Raw genomic sequence first — 19164 nt, forward strand, 5'->3', positions numbered from 1 at the left:
GAAGCATGCCATTTATAATGCCATTCCTCAATTGCTCCTGCCTCTTCTCTAGTGCCGTCTTCACATGTGTCCTTCACTTCAGGCATGCCAATTTACTTGCAATTCCCCAAAGTTGGCAACTCATGCTTTAGCAAATGCTGTTCCTGTTGTGTACAGTGTCCTCACTTCAGTAGCCCTGAATCATACTTCAGGATGTAAGTCAAGCATATAGGAAGCTTACCTGTACTCCAACTCTTTCTCTCCCTCAAGTGAGCTGTCTCTTCTCTGTATTACCATAACCTCCTGTGTTATTGAACTGATCTTCAGAGTGCAATACCAATATTGATTTTTTTCAAAAATTGATTTTCTCATTTTTCGTTCCTTAACCTGTAAGCTTCTTCAGGTCAGGGACTATATCTTGTTCTTCTTAATATACCTAGATAGTTTTTCACATATGTTAGTTTCTTAACCATTGTGTATTTAATTAATGAAATCCTTAAACATTCTCTTTGTTGTCTTTTGGACGTTTAAGGCTCTTAAACTATTACCATCTGCATAGATGTGTGTTATCCTGAAAAAATTAGATATTTTCAAGAGGGATCCCCAAGGCTTGAAGCATCTTTGATATTTTAATAGGGAGAGAATAGTAAACTATCACATCAAATAGTAATAAATAATAATTAATAAAAGAAACTGAAAAATGTCCCTTCGGCAAGGAAAGGAAGGGCAATAAAGCTGCTATCTTTAAATTGAACTTTTATGTCTTCAGGAATTAAATTCTCTTATTTTAGTTATCAAATTAATGCAAGCCATAAATTTAGTTTACTGATTTATTATCAAGGTATATTACAGTAGATAAAGCAACTATTTGGAATTAGAAAACTGTCTTGAGTCCTTGTTCCATTAGTTGCTTGTTCTGTATCCTTAGGAAAGAGAATTCTCTAATTCTCAAGTTCCTTATCTGTAAAATGGGGCTAATAACAAATGAGATAATGTATGTTAAGGGCTTAGTGCAATACCTGATACAAATGATGTAAATGGCAATAATGATAATGATGATAATAATATATTACCTGCCCCAGAAGGTAACTGTATTGACTGTATTTGATAAGTACTTCCACAGAGTCTTGCAAAATGTGAAGTGCTATATAAATAAATATTAGATATCATGTCTTAAATGAGTAAGATTGTCATACAATTAAATGTCTTTAAATAATCCATTTTTTGAGATTTAGTATCCGTTGGCAGTTGGCAATCAGCCTGCAGTTATGACCAACATGAACACCTTGCATATACAAGGGATGTCTGCACTGTGGCCACCAAGCAAGGAGTGAGAAAGAGACAAGGCTCTCCAGGTGCAAATGCTTCCTCTATTACCCTATCTAGGGAGAATGCCAGTAAATGCAGAAGAAAAGCTCTGTCTGGTGAACTTAACTGTGCAAATGGCCTGGAAAAGCTGAAACTGTTATTTGGACACGGAGTAGACGAGGCAGGAATTCTGTTTGCCCAATGTTACTTCCACTGAGCTTCATCACCTCCTTGCCATCCTCACCGCTGCACACTCCACCTTGCTTTGAGTGCATTGTTTTGCCTATTTCTCCTTCGGTCAGATCTAAGGACAAGAGACAAATGATCGCAAAAAGGAAACTCCTGGGTGGTTCTTGAATTAGGGCTGAGAAATGTGCGCGGGTAAGGCAGGCTTCGGCTGCAGTCACTAGACACCCATTTGAAGCCGGAACCAACCGGTGACCAAGTGCTGTATGCCCCAGTCCACCGCAGGCTCGACCAAACGCTAACAGTGCCGGACACCGCGCTGGCACTCAAATATTTGCTGAATAAATGTCTACACTACATGACCTGTTTTCAAGCAACCACATCCCAGCCCAGAAGATAATCAAGTTATGTTTGAGCTGAATCAGAGTGCCATTTCGCAAATATAAAACATTCTCACTCATCTTTATGTATAAAATTGTTTTAAAGAAAACCTTGCTTTTTTTTTTTTTAAACATGCCCTTGACTTATAAGGCTTCAGCACGACTTTTTAAAGTCTTCTTCCAGGGTCATTTAGCGTCGAAAGGCTCTGGCCCCACTTCTCCGTGCTCTGGTTCATCCCCTGAAATCAGGTTCGGGTCCGAGGGACCTTCGGCTGCGCCCCTCATCCCTTGCCCTCGCCCCCCTCACCGCCAGGAAGCTTGCGGGAGAGAGGGTGAATGGTGGGTTCACAGCAGTCCAAGTAGCCCCAGATATGTGGTCACGGGTCCACCACCGTCATCCTCTCTTCGCCTTTACAATCTGCGCACCGGGCCCCCCGGATCCCCCGGACCCCCCAGCACCCGGGACCCAGCGGTGGCAGCAGCAGCGCGCGCAGGCGCAGTCCGCGGCCCCGCGCCAGCTCCTCAACATTCCATTCCACGTGTTGCTTGTTGTAAGCGCCACAGGTTCCCCACCTGCTCTCAGGCCGCTCCGCCCCTGCTGGCCGGCGCTGGGGGCACGCTGGGCTGGTGGGTCCCGGACTGGCCGAGCAACTCCTGAGACGCTCAGGCTCACCACAACGCTAACTCCGCCTATTCATTCCTGGAGGCTCCCCCTCTTCCCCTCTCCTCGTCCTCCTCCCGGCTCCTGCCCGCCCCTTTCGTCCTGGTGGTAGGAAACACTCCGGTGTCTAACTCGACGTGTCCGGAAAGCCCTGGCCAGTTTCCCTTTCGGTCTGCGGCTGCTGCTGCCAGCCCCGCGGCTCCCTCGGACCCGAGGGCGCAGCCGCCAGGGGTGAGGCGCTTGGGGGCCGCGAGCCGAGCGGCGGGGCCCCGGGAGCACCATGCTGGACCCATCTTCTAGCGAAGAGGAGTCGGACGAGGGGCTAGAAGAGGAGAGCCGCGATGTGCTGGTGGCAGCCGGAGGCTCGCAGCGAGCGCTGCCGGCCCCGGCTCGGGAAGGGCGGCGGGACGCGCCGGGGCGCGCTGGCGGTGGTGGCGGCGGCAGCGCAGCCAGACCTGGGAGTCCGAGCCCCTCGGTGCTCAGCGAGGGACGAGAGGAGCTCGAGCGGCAACTGGACGAGGAGCAGGATCGCAAGATCCGCTTGCAGCTGTACGTCTTCGTGGTGAGGTGTATCGCGTATCCCTTCAACGCCAAGCAGCCCACCGACATGGCCCGGAGGCAGCAGAAGGTGAGTTACAGGTCCGGGCGCCTCCTGCCGCTACCTGTTCCTCCCCAGGATTTTCTCCAGGGAGAGCTCTGGGGCGCCTGCCCACTGTCCTTCCGAGAAACACAGGACATTGTATTTTTGTTAGTCTTTAAGGATAAAGAAATCCTTGGGTGAAGACGGTGCCTTCGTCCGTCCGTAGCTTGTTGCAGCGGACACATTTCCCCCCCTTGGTTAGCCGGAGCAGTCAGCTCGCCATCCGCGAGCCAGAGACCGACCGAGAGTGCCCGCCCTGCGGTGGTTGCACCCGGCCGGGTCGGCTCTGGCCGTATTAGAATGCAACTGCCAGCAACTTTAATTTCTAATATCAGTGGTGCCCTCCTGTCCACCTAGTCAGGCTTGTTATTGCTGGAGCTGAGCTTTGCCGCGGGTTGGAATGAAGTGTAGCTAGGTGAAACAGGTGTACTCTGAACACTTTCTCTTAACTAGAGAGAAGTCCTCACCAGAGGGGTAGAATAAAAACAAAGTTAAATTGACAAGTTTCTTATGCTGCCATGCAACCAGGACGTCATATCGAAACACTGAAGAGGGTGTGCAGCTTTGTAGAGTTGCTGTGGGTAAGTAATTCCTGGTCCGAGTAGGCCTAGTGACACACAGCTCTAGATGAAAAATAAAAAAATGGTACATAGCCTCTTCATAACAAATGCGTTTGTTTGTTTTTCTCCAAAGAGACAGGGAATTTGTTTCAGCTGAAATGTTTGCCACCTTTAGTTTTAAAACAAGACCCCAGGGGTCCATGTTCTGTAGCACACACCTAAAAATTCGAATTGCTATAATTTGGTAAATGATTACAATGGAGATGGTCTAGAAAATCTTTTCAGTAGAATAATGAACCTGGAGGCTTGTGTAGACATCTTTAATGGTCCCTTCAATTTGCAACAAGACTTGGAGACCCAGAGATATTGTAATTTGCCCCAGGCATACCTAGATGCTCAATGCTCGGACCTTTATTAGTTTTCTGAAATATTATCTTTGGCCTGTGAGCATTTTTTTAGAAAATTGGAGAGCTTTTGAATTGACTTTTGAAATACAGCTTTAGTTATGAGTAAATGCAGTTCTCCCCTACTTCCCTATCCCCTTCTCCCCTAATTAATTAATTAACACAACCATTTAAAGCAGGCCCAAACTGAGCAGCTGTTTTGGAATCATTCATTCTCTGGGAGTGCTTTTGAGATGCTTCCCTTCAGCTGACAGCTTAGGTAACCTAACCCTCCAGATAGGTCATTGAGTCACAGAATGCTAGAGCTGGCAGAGACCTTCAGATCTTCTTGATAGACTTCTCATTTCCGGGGAGAGAAGAAATGTCACGAATAGCATTTTAGATCCCAAACCAGTTGACATGCTTGAAGCCATCATTCTTCAGGTCAGTTGTGAGTTCCCTGTGGAGGTGATGTGAGCCTTCTCCTCCACACTTAGATGAGTGCCATACTTCCTAATCCCCTAGGCAGTTATCAGTTACATCTGTTTAAGCAACTTTCAACCTCAGTAGTCATTCTTAAACTAAATTTAAGTTTTGACATGTATCTTGTGGTATGTGGCCATATGAAATTTATGAATATCATCCAGTCTCCAGTTTAATCATCTAATAGCATTTAAGCTTACTTTTAGTGTATTAAAGTGTAACAATGCACAGTGAAATTAGGTGGTGCTTTCTATTTGGAATGTTATCCTTGAAAATGCTTTTGCAAAAAGCCATTTACTGATAGCTTATTTACGGTGTTGTGACTACTTCTGCATTTTGTTAATGAAACAAACTCTCCCTTGGTTGTTCAAATAGTGCAGGATCTCTGTGACTTTTCCTGTTTAAACAGAGTGTGTGTTTCTCCAGAAATTATTTGAATTGGCAAACAGGTGCCTTCACAATACTCCCTGGGAGACTATTATTATAACCTTTTCTAGGCATTACCGAAAATAATTCCAAACAAAAAGAAGCAAAACAAATCTCATATTATTATATGCAAAAATATTGGAACTGCTGGGAAATTTCTATTTTCTAAAAGTTGCGTGCACTGAGAGCTCGCAGACTAACTTTTGTGAATTATTTTTATTTTTATTTTTTTAACGTGTTGCTTGCTAATGGGAGCTGGAGCAATTCTTGGCAGTTGTTTCCTCGTAACATTAAACGAGATTGGAGTTTAAGCATGTTCACATGAATTTGATGCACAATCCAATAATTAATGCCAAAAAAGCTTACTTTGAATCTTGCATTATACAGTTGGGTTACATAAAAGAAGTAACAGGATAATTACAAAATTACTAATCCATTGTATATTTTTATTCTGTAACTTCAAGTACTCAGACTTCTAGTAAAAGGATTTAATAGCTTAAATTGTTGTCATTGAAATGCATATTACTTCTCCCTCTCACTCACTTCTCTCAACTTTGAGAATTTAGAAACGCAAAAATTTAGATTTGAAAGAGGCCCCAGTGAAGGAAACTAATCACATAGAGAGCCAGGACTCAGGTCTCTCACCAGTTCAAGCCATCTCACTGTCAGAGCTAGCAAGTTCTATGAACCATGAAGCAGCATGTTTATTTTATTTTATTTTTCGCTTGGCTAAAACAGTTCACAAAGCTAGGAAGGGGTGGTGTTCATGAGCTGTTTGATAAAGCTTAACAGCATTAAACTTAACTAAAACAGTATTTCTTTGCTTTTGGCTGGGATGTTTCAACTCAGGCATAACAGTGGTCAGCTATGTCAGTTGGACCCTCTGATTGACTATTGATGGCTTTACAGAAAATTCTGGGGTGACTCTGGATCACGCATCATGACCAAAGCTCTGTGCCAGTTGGTCACACCACCTAAGTAAACATATCCAGGAGTTTGCACATGATATGAGATTGAAGCAACAAACAGCCATCACACAGTGACTTAAGTAATGTATGGTGTTGAGCCTCGAATGCTTACCTTGATTACCTTTGCACCATCACAGCACTATCACAACTTGTATGATTCTAGATCACTGGTTAAAGATGAGGTCAGTGTTGAAGCTAGGAAGGAATAACACAAACAAAGCTAATCAGTTATTACCGAATAAAGCTAATGTGTTTGCCAGATCTGTGGAAAACACTGAGACCCTGAAGGAAAAAGTAGTAATTAGGGTCCTTGGAGATTACAAGGCAGGGAGACTCTGACAAGCGTAATGACCTACATAGAGGAGATAAGTGTATTCACTCATACAATCTGCAGGTCTAAATTCCTAACTATATTTCAGGTGTGTCTCATGTACAGTGCTAATAGTTTGGGTTAGTAAGTTGCTCTGTTCATTATTTTTGTCTTTATTAAATTCATTGGAAGTCAGTTAAGATATTAAGTGACCAACTATTAGTTTTTAACTAGAAATAATGAAATGGGAATTATAGAGATGAAAATGGTATCAATAACTTTCCGTATAGATTCATATATCCACTTTCTTTTGTTTCCATGTGCATTGCCAACTGTAATCACTCTAAATCATGCCTTATTAAGCCTTTTTTATATAATAATGACTCCAGCCACTTTGCATAATTTTTCCCACTAAATCTGTTAGAAAAATTTATGCAGACAATACTGTGGAATTGCAAAAGGTGGGGAAGTGAGCTTCTTAGGAAAAAAAATGATCTGGAGGAGAGCATTGTGGGAAAATAGTATTGGGTAAAATAATATATATGTGCTCTTGCCTGCCACTCTTCCATCTGAATGTTCTACAATAAAGAGGTCACTTTTATCTCTTTTTTTGGAAATGGTAGTCCTTTCTGTGGTAATTTTAATTTTAATTTTTAATTTCTAACTGCTTAGGTAATCCCCAAGCTCAGGAAAAGAGCCAATTTTATAAAAATTGAGCTATAGATTTATAAAGGCAGAGAGTCACCTTTTTTTAGTGCTTGGAGTCACTGTACCTTAATGCTTTGTTGCTCTGTGCCAGGTGACCTGATGTATTCTCAGCACAATTCATGCGATATTAAGAACTTAGTAAAAGTCTGTTGGATATATGGAAGTGTCTGATTTAGTTGGATGTCTCAAAGAATTAGTGAGGGTGGAGGAAAGATAATATGAATGCAAAGTGTGAGAATCTTCTGCTCTGTGGAAACTAGTGTTCCTAAACATGTTTTGAGACGTCCAGGACTTACCCCAGCATTATAAAGAAAGCCATAAAAATGGTAATACCTGTTGGTGTAGAACTAATGACTTTGAAGTGACACCTTCCCAGTGCCATTACCAAACCCAAGAGACAAGTAAGCATCATTAAAAACTCACAGTATGCCTTGCTTTCTTGTCTGCAGGTTTCCAGCAAGCCTGCTGTTAGTCTAAAAGGCTGTCCTCATCCAGTGTTAGGATAATTTATGCCTTGTGCTCCTTGGGCTTTGGTACATTATGGTGCAAATACGGAAGGGATGGGTTATATTATTTGCTGCTTTTAATAATAGGAAATACATTGTCCTGTGGGGAGTGAGTTGGAAACTACACATTACAGTAAAACCTCAGACTGGACTTAAAAAGTATCTCAGAGAAAAATGCATGTTGTTTCAACTGATTCATCTAACCCTCCACAGGGTATCCTGAGACCACAGCACTTTGATGAAATGAGTTGTGCTAATGAGAACTCGAAAGGATTAAGTGATACTGGCGTTTGCGTCTTTCTTTCAAAAATGAAATGAGCTGTAATTTTTATACACAATGATTGCTTTAAAAGTGAAATAAAATATTGTCATTGTGTGTTTTCTCTCTTCAATTTCTTTTTGTTGTTGTTAATGGAAAAACAGCTCCTTTTATCTGCACACTCAACAAGGTAAACATCACAGTTCGTAAGGTCTTTAAAAACCTTCATACCAAAATTAAGAAAGCCAACTGCCAAGTTACCAAGTATGGGAATCCTGAATGGAAAATCCTATGGGTTATCATTAGCTAGAGAGGCAGACCTCTTTTGAGTAATTACTTTACTCAATACTACTTTACAGGTATTTTCAAATAATTTAGCTCTTTCTTATATTGGGAAGGAGGGGATGGGTTGCATAGTCATGTGGTATTTGCACATGACTAGTTCGGTTTCCAGGCTAGGAAAGACCTAGTAATTGTAAGTAGTGGACATATGGGGGGACAAATGACATCTTTCCTTGAGTTTTAAAAGTATTCAAGAATAAAATTATGGAATTTTTATCCAAAATCGACATTCATTTCATTCAGTGACCACTTTATGTTACCTAAGGATTTTGACTATGATTTCTTTAAAAATCAGTAAGTAAGTAAGTAAATAAATAAATAAAGCAAGCCAGCAAACAAGCAAGCGGCGGTTCTTATCCTCGGCTGCACATTTAGCATCACCTGGAGAGATTTTAAAAATCCCATTACCCAGACTGAACTCAGACCAATTAAATCAGTCTCTGGGTGTGTAGTGTTTAAGCTTCCTAGGTGATTCTAACTTACAGCCAAAGTTTAGAACCACTGTTTGGAAAGGAAGCTACAGGGATATGGCCTATTTTCACCTAGGTAAGGTGAAAGTATTTGCAATAATGAGTGACATTACAGAGTAATTAAACCTGTATTCCACATTCAGGAAGAGGCAGTAGGGATGTTCTAAGCAAGTAACAAACACAACTATAAGAAATAAGAAATATTCTCGAGTTTGTTGAGTAAGTTCAGTGGGGAGGCCAGTGCATATTTATTTAGACTTTTAAGTGATCTTTAATTAGGTGATATGCTGAAAGCTTTTAAATTACATTAGCAATTAAGTAATTTATTCATCATAAAATCACAGATAGATCATCAGATTAGCAACAGAAGACAAATACAGGATACTTAGGGCAAGTAGGAATGTTGCTTTCCAGTCCCAAAATGGGGAGGGAGGGAATACAGTGAAATCTTAAAGTTGGAGCTCACACTGGGTTATTCACAATTGATGACTGAATTTCACAAAGGTCTTACAGGATTGCTTCTGGGTGGAATGCTCTCTCTGAATGCAGTTGTAATGCATAAAGGTTTTTTCCAAAGGTAAGCTTGGTATTCTCAAGTTACTGTTTTATTAAATAAACTAATCGTAATTATTTAAACAAGAATTTATCCAAGAGTGTTCTGATATTTTTCTGTCTCCAAAATGCTAACATTAAGTGGACAATACGGTAAATTCTCTGTTTTCCTCGAACTGCGTCAGTTGGTTAAGTTGTTGGTTTGCATTTGGAACCCTTCTACTTTGTAACACATCATTGATGCTCAGCTTTGCTTCTTGAAACTGTCCCGTCACTTCATAAACTTTATGTTTGAGTATTTTTGTTTTATAACCCTTCAAGTTAGTGATGAACTTTTATAATGGAAATGTTACTGGGACACACGGTATGAGCAATTTAAAGTCTGTCTTTGCCATTCTGATAGCTGAGATGATGGCTGATAGATTTAAATTGCTCCTTTTGGATTGCTTGTGAGGGGTGTGTGTGTGTGAGAGAGAGAGAGGTTTAATATCCCATTTTTTCTATTGAGATTTTGGTTTTATTTAATTGAAGTGAATCCCTTATCAATATATTGAAGCTATTGTTCTTTTTGTGGAGGATGTACTATCTATCGTCTGGTAGCCTTTATTTTTTCATTTTATTTTGCTTTTGCACATACTTTTATTCATCTTTTCCTTAATAATTTATTTCTCATTTATGCCCTTAGACAATTAACTTTCCATCTGGAATTGACCTTTGAGGTGAGGACTTGCCTTGTTTTTCTATTTTTTTTTAATATGCTCTACTTTCATTACCGATATTTCATTAGTCATATTCTTCCCTTCATTAATTCATTTGTCAAATATTAATTGAGTTATGTGTATTTAAAACTTACCAATGTTAAATATTCTGGAGATATAATAGAGAATAAAACAAACAGAAGTCTTTTCATGGGCTAAATTTCAATAATTTATATGTATAGATTGCATGCACATATATTTTTCTTTATAGCTGTTTCTGAGTTACCTATTATAATACATTGCTCTAGTTATTTTTTATTATTGTCAGTATCATATAATTTTAACTTACTGTAATATGATTGCATATTTTAATATTTGGTGGGTTTAGTCCCGTCTTTTATGTCAAAAATTCCTTACTTTCATCATCCTCTTCTCCCTCCCTTTTTAAAAAATATTGAACCAATATAGCATATTGGATAGGAAATCACTGTTTGACTTCATAGGGCCTGAGCTTATTCCTTCTGTAGTACTCATTAATTATGTGGGAGTGGTATTTCACCTCTCTGTACGTTGGTTTCCTCATTTTTAAAATGGGGGTAATGACCTTATAGAATTCTTTTTATGATTAAATGAGATGATGCATGTAAAGTTCTTTAGGGAGCCTGCTGCTTGCTAGTGCTCCAAATCAGATGCTGTTATTTTTAATTGGCAATTTAATTAAGGATAGATATTTGGGAAAAAAATTTTTTACTGTATTCAGACTTGTAGGAACATAGAATATATCTTCATTTAGGCAAGCTTGTTTGTGTCTTTGTGATGTTTTGTAGTTTTCATTATATAGATTCCTTACATATATAATCAAGGTCATTGTTAAGTATTTTATACTTATTTTGTAAGTATTTTTTACTTATTGTGACTTATTTTTATTCTATTATCTTCTCATTATTGGTAAATAGGAAAAAAATTTTATTTTTTTAATGTTACCACTGATCATATTGCTGTACACTGTTGATGGTTTTAGTACTCGTTTACCTGATCCTTCTGGATTTTCTAGGTAGATGGTTGAGTCAGCTGCTGCTGCCGATGATTTTTGTCCTATCTAGTAGCTGTACCTCTTTCTCTGATCCCATCTAATAGTAATTGTACCTCTTTTGTTTCACCTGTTACGGAACCTATTAGAAGGTCCAGAAGAGTGTTTGTACTTGTTGCCAGTACCCTTGTCTTGTTCCACATTTTGAAGGGAATGCTTTTGGTACTTCGTCAGTAAATATAATGCTGGTTAATATTTCAGGATAGATATTCTTTATTTAAATAATAATTATATTTTATTACAGTAAGATGAAAATATCAGAAATGAATGTTGAATTTCATTTAAATTCCTTTTTCATGTCAATTGAGCTGATTGGCTAGTTAAACTATTAAGCCAGATTTACATTTCCAGGTAATTCCTACCTGTTCTTGGTAGTGTTTTTTATACCTTCGAATTTGAGTTCCCCATGCTTTTAATTTTTGATTTACGCACGTAAATTCATAAGACAAATCTCTATCATTTTCTGTTTTGAACGGTCATTGTCAAAAGTATTGGTGATAAGGAAAAATAGTGTTATGTGAGAAACGTTTTACTTTTGGGATCTGAAATAGTTTTTGTTGTTAGTATGTGAAGTATCTGATACTCAGACTTTTGAAAGAATTCATTTCTGAAATTATCTACATGTAAAACCTATTTTAGATATTTTTCTTTCTTTGGTTTATATTCCAGATTCAAATATGATAATTACTTGATTTCAGAAAATTGGCCATTTCTAGATTTCCAGATCTATTGTCATGGTGTTGAACGTTTTTTTTTTTGTTTTTTTTTTTTTTTACTTTTTCTCAATATCTTTTATGGTAGTGTTAAATCCTACATTATTTCAGATTTTATCCTCCTTTTAAAAATATTTGTTAGATTTAACAGATAATCTTGTTTTTTTTACAAGTATACACTTTAAATTTATTTATCAGTTATCTTGTTTTGTAAATCAGTAGTTTCTCTTTTTATTTTATTCCTTTCTTCTTGTTTCCCTTAGGGATTTTTAAAGGAGTCTGGGAGGAGGGGAGACATAAGGGAGTAGTTTTACAATCTGGCTTATTGATTGGGTTGCTTATGTTTTTTTCTGCTTTTAATAGATAATGAAAGTGTATAAGTTATAAACTTATTTCTAGGTACAGTTTGGCATAAGTCCGCAATGTTACGTTATGAAACTTATTTTTATTTTCTCCTAAATAATCTATTTCAGATTGTATTCTTTTCCTTCCATTGCTATTTAAATGATTAATCAGAAGAGTAATTTAAAATTTTTCAAGTATTGAAGGAGTTTCTATTTTCTCTTTATTAATAAATTTCTAATTTTATTATTTTGACAGAGAATGTGGTTTACTGAACTATTCTTGGCATTTTTAGTGTATAATTAGATTTGTTACATTTTTCATCACAAATGAGTGCATGTTCTGACTTTGGGATTAAAAGTTTGCTAAATATCTAATAAGTAGCATTGTTATAGTAATTATTCCTATCTTATTTTTGTCTTCTTGATCTGTCACTAAATTATCCTACTGTATAATTTACATATATTTTTATTTTATCTTGTATTTTTAGCAGTATTTGATTCATACGTTGTAATGCCAGATCTTAGGAGTATAAACGTTCATAACTATATACTTATAATCAGTGAAAAGTAATTCTCTTTGATCCAATTAGTATGTGAATGTTGTACAGGATCTCCCCTTTGTGAATTTTAACACGGAAACAACTTGCTTTTGGGAGAATTCATCAGAGATAGTGATAAGTATCCAGAAGACATACATGTACACATTGACAGATATACCTACATATAAAAACGTGTGTGTATGGTATTACACACACACACACACACACACACACACACACACACACACACACACGGTTTTCTGGGTATATTGTATTGAGAAAAACTGTTTAGAACAATCATTTTTTTCACAATCTTTAATAAGAGAGTTTGAAATATTTTATTAGTAATACTGATATGTTTAATCTTTTTCTATCTTGCATTTTATTCAGTGTTTTATGTTTCCTTTGGTTATTTTGTTTTCTGCTTTTACTATATGGATTCTCCTTTTTTTGTTTTTGAATATATCTGGAAAAAAGAGGAACTGCCAGGTATGGTGGGTAAGTTCTGCTTTCTCCAAGATCATTCTTTGTGGGGCATTTCAGCCCTTCCATCCTGGAACCAGGGACAGGGAGAGTGGCATGACATCAATCTTCCTCAGCCTTCCATATGGTTGTGTTTACTGTTTTGATTCAAAGGACATGATTTTTAAGAGGCCATTCCTCATGGATTATGAAGTTAATGGGCATTCCTCTGGAAATCGGGTTACAGTTTTATCTTTAGTCTACAGTGTTGTTACCATTTGTTTTTTTTTTTTTTTTTTGGTATTTTTATGGACCTGCCTGAATATTTTTATTGTACGATGGGAAAAATTAAATTCCACTAACATGCAAACCTGTATTCTTACTGCTTCGAAAAATTTAGGGAAATATATTTCAAATTTTATTTAAAGAGATGAGTGTCATATCTTAATTTGGTTCCCTAGAAAAATACGCTGAATATTATCAGAAACAGTTATGAAATGCAACAGGATGACTCTAGCCTACATTTTTGTGAAGTTCTGGTTTTCTTAGCCAGCAGAATTGCGTATGTTCTGGAGCATTGGTAGGTAGAGATGTTGAGATAGAACCCATTCTCATTCTTCCATTCTTGCTTCAACTGTGTCCACCCTTCTTTTACAAGTTTTATGTAATAGTCTTCTATGGAAGGCTTTCTTTTAAGAAGGAAATGGTTCTTGGCCTATAATAAGTTTGAAGGTCATGGCTTTAGAACAGTACAGCTGAAATGACAGAAGTGGAAGCCAAAATGTCCAAACAATTAGAAGAATTAAAGTTATTCAAGTGTGCAGTAATCAGAGAATTTGCATAGAGGGAGCTGGATCACCAAATCATAGAATCCTGAGCTTTAGACCTTTTTTTCTTTTTTTTCTTTTTTTTTTTTTAACCCTCTAACACATAGTTAAGAGATAAGTGAAGTGGGGGTACACAATTTAAACCAACACAGAACTTGCTATAAGAAGCTGGAATCTAATAGGTGAGAAGTTAAGTTTATGCGCTCCTTCAAATAGGCAGAAAATAGACAATTGTATGGACCTTAGGGGAGAGACTTGGCATAGGAGGTAAAATTGAGAGGTTTTGTATGGATGGTAATTGAAGCCTTGGTCTTGAGTTGAGATGGTCTGAGGAAAGAGAGTATAATATGGCAGAAGAAGTTTTTAATGACTTAGCCTTAATTTCAGGATTTAAAAGACCGGAGAGAAGGCTGAGCTGGCAAAGAAGAAGGAGAAAGAACAGCCAGATGTATAGGAAGAAAACCAAGATGGTTCTGTGTCACAGAAACTAAACTAATAGAAGAGCTGTTTAGCAGAGGAAGTGAAAAACAATGTCAAGTAAGATGAAGATTGAACAACATTAACTAGATTTAGGAATGTGGAGAGGACTCCAACATTGGTGACCCTAGCAACTCATTTTAGGTTTAATTTCATATACTCCACTTATTCATACATTGCCATTCCTAAGCTGTATTTTGTATGCTGGATTCAGCCTTTCTTACATTAGCTGATCAACAGCTTGAATCATTATTTGGTGGCTTTGCCACCCAACAATTAAGTTTCAGCAGCACTGTTCTTTATATATATAGACTTTTTTGGGGGAAACTGTATAAATATATGTGTATGTATGTACATATATATTTATTTTGCTTTTGTTTTATATAAATACAACTTATTCATGATAAGCATAAGTTTCAAATGTGTTGCAATTTAGACATGGGTCACTAAGTGTACTACAAATACTAATCTTTGGCATTAATCAGGTACTTATTATGTTTAACTTGTTTTTCATTTCAATTGTGAATAAAAAAGCAAACTCAAAGAATTTGTGCAAATGCTGGAATAATAAGATTAGCAGAAGGTGAGATGAAACTAGGTGGTTTGTAGTAATTTTGACTCAATGGTGAATTATCTCTTTTTTCCTCCCTTGTCCCCCTTCCCCTCTTTTGTTTGCCTTTCTCACTTTTTTCTGTCTTGTGTATTGGAACCCAATCTGTATAAAAGTAGGGGTTGGCCCTTCCTTGTTTCCTCATCTGTAAAATGGCCAGTACTTCAGAGTTGCTGTGAAGCTTGATAAAAATGATTTCTGTACAGATGAATGGATAAACAAAATATGGTATATATATATATATATATATATATATATATATACACACATACACAGTGGAATATTATTCGGCCATTAAAAGGAATGAAGTTCTGATATATATATGACAGCATGAATGAACCTTGAAGACATCATGCTGAGGAAAATAAGCCAGACACAAAAGAACAAATATTATATGATCTCATTGATATGAATTAATTAGAATAAGCAAATTCATAGAGTCTGAAATTAAAATAACAGGGGCTGAGGTAGAGGAATGAATGAGGTGTTAATGCAAAGTTTCTTTTTTGGATGATGGAAAAGTTTTGGTAATGGCTGATGGTGATGGTAGCACATCATTGTGATTGTAATAAACACTACTGAATTACATATTTGAGTGTGGTTAAAAGGGGGAAATTGTGGGTTGTATATATATTGAATTAAATTTTTTTAAAAATAGGACTGAACAACATGGTGAACCCTAATGTATAAACTATGGACTATAATTAATAGTGTAATTGTAATAATATTGTTTCATCAGCTGTAACAAAGGTACTGCACTAATGCAAACTGTTAATAATGGAGAAGACTGTGCAAAGGAGGATATATGGGAACTCTGTATTTTCTGCATGATATTTCTGTAAAGCTACAACTTAGCTAATTAAAATATATACGAAAAAATAGTTTCTGCACAGCACTTAGCCCACTGCTGGGCATGGAATGGCTTTTTGAAGAGGTCCTTTTATTTATGTTCTCAGAAGTTTAATGAGAGAAGAGAATGTTTCATGCTACAAAGCATATTGCATTTAGTCAACAAATATTTTGAGGCATTATTTGAATTGATTTTGTGTTCCAGGCACTATTTTAGACACTGGGGGTATAGATGTGTACAAAACAGCTCTCATGAGCTTATATGGTAGTAGAGGGAGATGGATGATCATTACACGTATGTATACATGCAGATTAAGGGAAAGTTTGTGACGGTAAGAGGTTTGGTGTGACTAGTTATTTCAGTTATGGTGCTAAGGAAAGCTGTGAGGAACTAGTAGCTGTGGAGCAGGGCTTGAATTAAGTGAAGGATTCAACCTTGTGAAGATGGGGGATGGGGGGGTGTGAAAAAAGCATCTCAGATGGCATTAACAGCAAATGCAAAAAGCCCTGAGGTAGTAAAAAAATAAGCTTTTGTTATGAAAAACAGCAAAGAGGTTTAGGGTGGCTAGACAGGAATGAATAGAGGGGAGTGGGAAGGAATGAGTTTGAGGAGCTGGCAGCCTTGAGAATAAAATGTAGGGGGCAAGAATGGAAGCAGGGAGACCAGTTAGCAGCCTGTGGCAGGAGTTCAGACTTGAGTAGGGTGGCAGCCTAGGAGGGAATATGGAATATAGACAAAAGGTATTTACTGAACATTATGTAACTACATTCATAAATTCATTATGGTAAAACTGCTATTTTGAAACTATAACATGACTGAAAATATTTTAAGCAATTTTATTAAAATACTGCATTATTGTGGCTAAAAGCCAAGCCTTGCAGAACTTGCAATTAGAAAAAAAAGGCCACTGCCCCTTTCTTCCCCATTCCCAATACATTCCCATAGGGAAACCCTTTTAACTCTTAACTATTAATGTTTTTGTTTCTTCTGGCAAATACTTCGTAAATAAAATGTCTGTATTACCTTTTCTGGATTCATCTATTTTAGACTTTAGCCATTACTTTCTGCGAAGATGGGGGCAGTGAGGGGCATTTAGTTCAATCACATAAGTACCCAGCTCCCCTTTCCTAAACTTGGAATGTGGTTATTTGTCATTATTGGTTATTTCTAGTTAATTTCCAATATGTTCTCACCTGCCTACATGGAAATAGAAATTTTGGGCACATGGCTTCCCGGTTGAAGATTACGTTATCCTGCCCCCCCCCCCCCCCGACCCTTTTGTTAACCACAGAACTGACAGTGATTGTTCTTAGAGAGTTTGAACATGAGAACAGGAACACATTCCATGAGACCATCAGTCTTCATGAGGAGTTGCAGTCAGTGCCTCTGTTTTTATGGGACTAAGGAAGACCGGCCAGAGACAGCTGAGATTTCTCCGAGGAGAAGGGAAAGCATGCCAGAATAGTAGCAAGTGTGAGGCTTATAAATTGTCCCGAAGATGTGTCAGTAGGTGTCTGGGGAAGACACAGTATCTGAAATTTGTCCCAGGTTCTCTTGCAGCTGCATATGTAGCCAAAGGATTAAGTTCAGGCTAATGAGGTATGAATGGAAGTACAAAACATATGAATCATGTCCTGAAAGGGGAGGAACATGTCTTCCCTGTTCTCTTTCACCTTCCCACTGGCAGGAATGTCAGTGTCAGTGTGATGGGCTTGGCAGGAGTTAGAGCAGTGGTTTGGACCAGGAGATGGGAGCTGCTTGCCAAGAAAATCAAAGCAACATGTTAGAAGGAAACTGTGGTTCTGACAACTTTGCAGAGGGTGGCCACACCAGCTCAGACTTCTGTGTGAGAGAGAAGTGAATTTTTATTGTGTTTAATCTAATTTGTTTAAGTTAATGAATTAATTTTATATATCCTTGTTATAGCAGTTTTCTGTTAAATGCATATGCTAACTACAATTGGCTCTGTAATTTAAGTAATATACTGACCTCTTTATTTTTTGTTCCTGCGGCTACAGATGTCATGCTGCTGACAGTAACTGCTAACTCAATATTCATTTCCTTTCTTTCTTCCTAAAATGTTCCCAGCCTAGGTGAGATATTTGCTTTCCTAGATTCCCTTACAGCTAGGTGTGGCCACGTGATATAAGTTCTGGTTTAGAGAGAGGAGATGCATTCTTCCTTTCCTTCTTTCTCTCTTCCTCCCCTGTAATGTCTGGAGCTGTAGCAGTCATCTTGTCACTATGAGGAAAATACCAAGAGAATTTCAGAGGTGCTGGCTGGTTCAGACATGATTGACTACAAAACCATTGCCAACAGCACCTACATCCTGATTTTTTATGGTGGGGAAAAATGCCCTCCCAAGGTGGATAATTCATGCTGTCTTCTGTAACCATCATTAAGATCTCTGTGCTTTGTTTAGTTGTAGATTTACAGATTGAAAATTACTTAACAGAATTTACCTAATCAAGACTTTCTAACTACTCTACACTGTAGATCCACATAGTATGCTTTGGTTGCATTTTTTTTTCTTATAAGACTTTCAAATTTTTCTTGGAGTTTTAACTTGGTTTTTCTTCCCTATGCACTTGTCTGTCTTCATGGTCTCCTTAGATTGTTCCAAATTGTAAACCAGTAATTCTCAATTGGCATGGTACTGCTACCTAACCGACATTTTGGACATTTGTGGGAAGTTTTTGGTTTTCTCAATGATTGAGGGTTGCTACTGGTATTTAGTGGGTGGGGTCTAGGCCTTCGAGAAATCCTGAAATGCCTGATGAAGAATTGCCCTTCATCCTACATGACATTTGTGACCCCGTTGGACATTTATGTAGGTAAAAACCTGTATATAATTATTTGAGCCCAGAGAATAATTTTTTTAAGAATGCAAAGTATCTTTTGTATAGTTTTAATGGACAGCGATCTTTCTAGAAATGGAGACAGTTCCTGGGTAAATTGAGGGAAGATTGAACATTGCTTTTGTTCGGAACTTCCCCGAGAATTGCTCACTGTTTTGGAAAATAGTGTCATGAAGAGCAGTGACACTTATGGTATTTGTATCACCATTACAGCATGCTTGTGTCAGTTTCATTTTCAGTTGTCACACCCCCTTGAATATACGAAAACCATTTAACTCTTATTTAAAATGTCAAAAACAAAGAATAGCATTGGCAATATTCAGTTAAATATTGTCTACCTTATCTTAAAATCCAGACTTCTTTCTTATAAGGGGGTACATGTGTCTAGTTCATTTTGTCTTTTAGACCAGTTATACCTAAGCATTTACATGCTGAAATAGCTATTTCAATTATTTTATATTTTATTATTTATTTTATTTTATTGCTTATTTTGATTCTAGTTAGGATATTTTAAATTAATTATTTATTAGTTGAATTTGTAGAGATACAAATTTAGTTATAAATTTCATTTCTGG

General features: G+C 37.7%; 1 protein-coding gene and 1 long non-coding RNA gene across 9 annotated transcripts in view; both read left to right on the plus strand.

Annotated features, from left to right (window-relative positions):
• The first annotated feature begins 2444 nt into the window (after positions 1–2444).
• CADPS2 (calcium dependent secretion activator 2) overlaps positions 2445–19164 on the plus strand; it is a 647872-nt gene continuing 631152 nt past the window's right edge. For 3 of the 8 annotated variants that reach the window (XM_037836270.1, XM_037836273.1, XM_037836274.1), the window contains exon 1: positions 2448–3142. In XM_037836270.1, the coding sequence (XP_037692198.1) occupies positions 2795–3142 (348 nt within the window). In that variant the 5' untranslated portion in view covers positions 2448–2794. Of the gene's footprint in view, positions 3143–19164 lie in introns of all 8 variants that reach the window. The other 5 variants (XM_037836276.1, XM_037836275.1, XM_037836271.1 and 2 more) reach the window with 3 other exon arrangements.
• Positions 9805–19164, plus strand: part of LOC119534181 — a 58851-nt gene continuing 49491 nt past the window's right edge. Inside the window, exon 1 of the long non-coding RNA XR_005216975.1 lies at positions 9805–9840. This is a non-coding gene — a long non-coding RNA (uncharacterized LOC119534181). The remainder of the gene's footprint in view (positions 9841–19164) is intronic.

This window comes from Choloepus didactylus, chromosome 5 (genome assembly GCF_015220235.1).
Source record: "Choloepus didactylus isolate mChoDid1 chromosome 5, mChoDid1.pri, whole genome shotgun sequence".
NCBI lineage: Eukaryota > Metazoa > Chordata > Mammalia > Pilosa > Megalonychidae > Choloepus > Choloepus didactylus.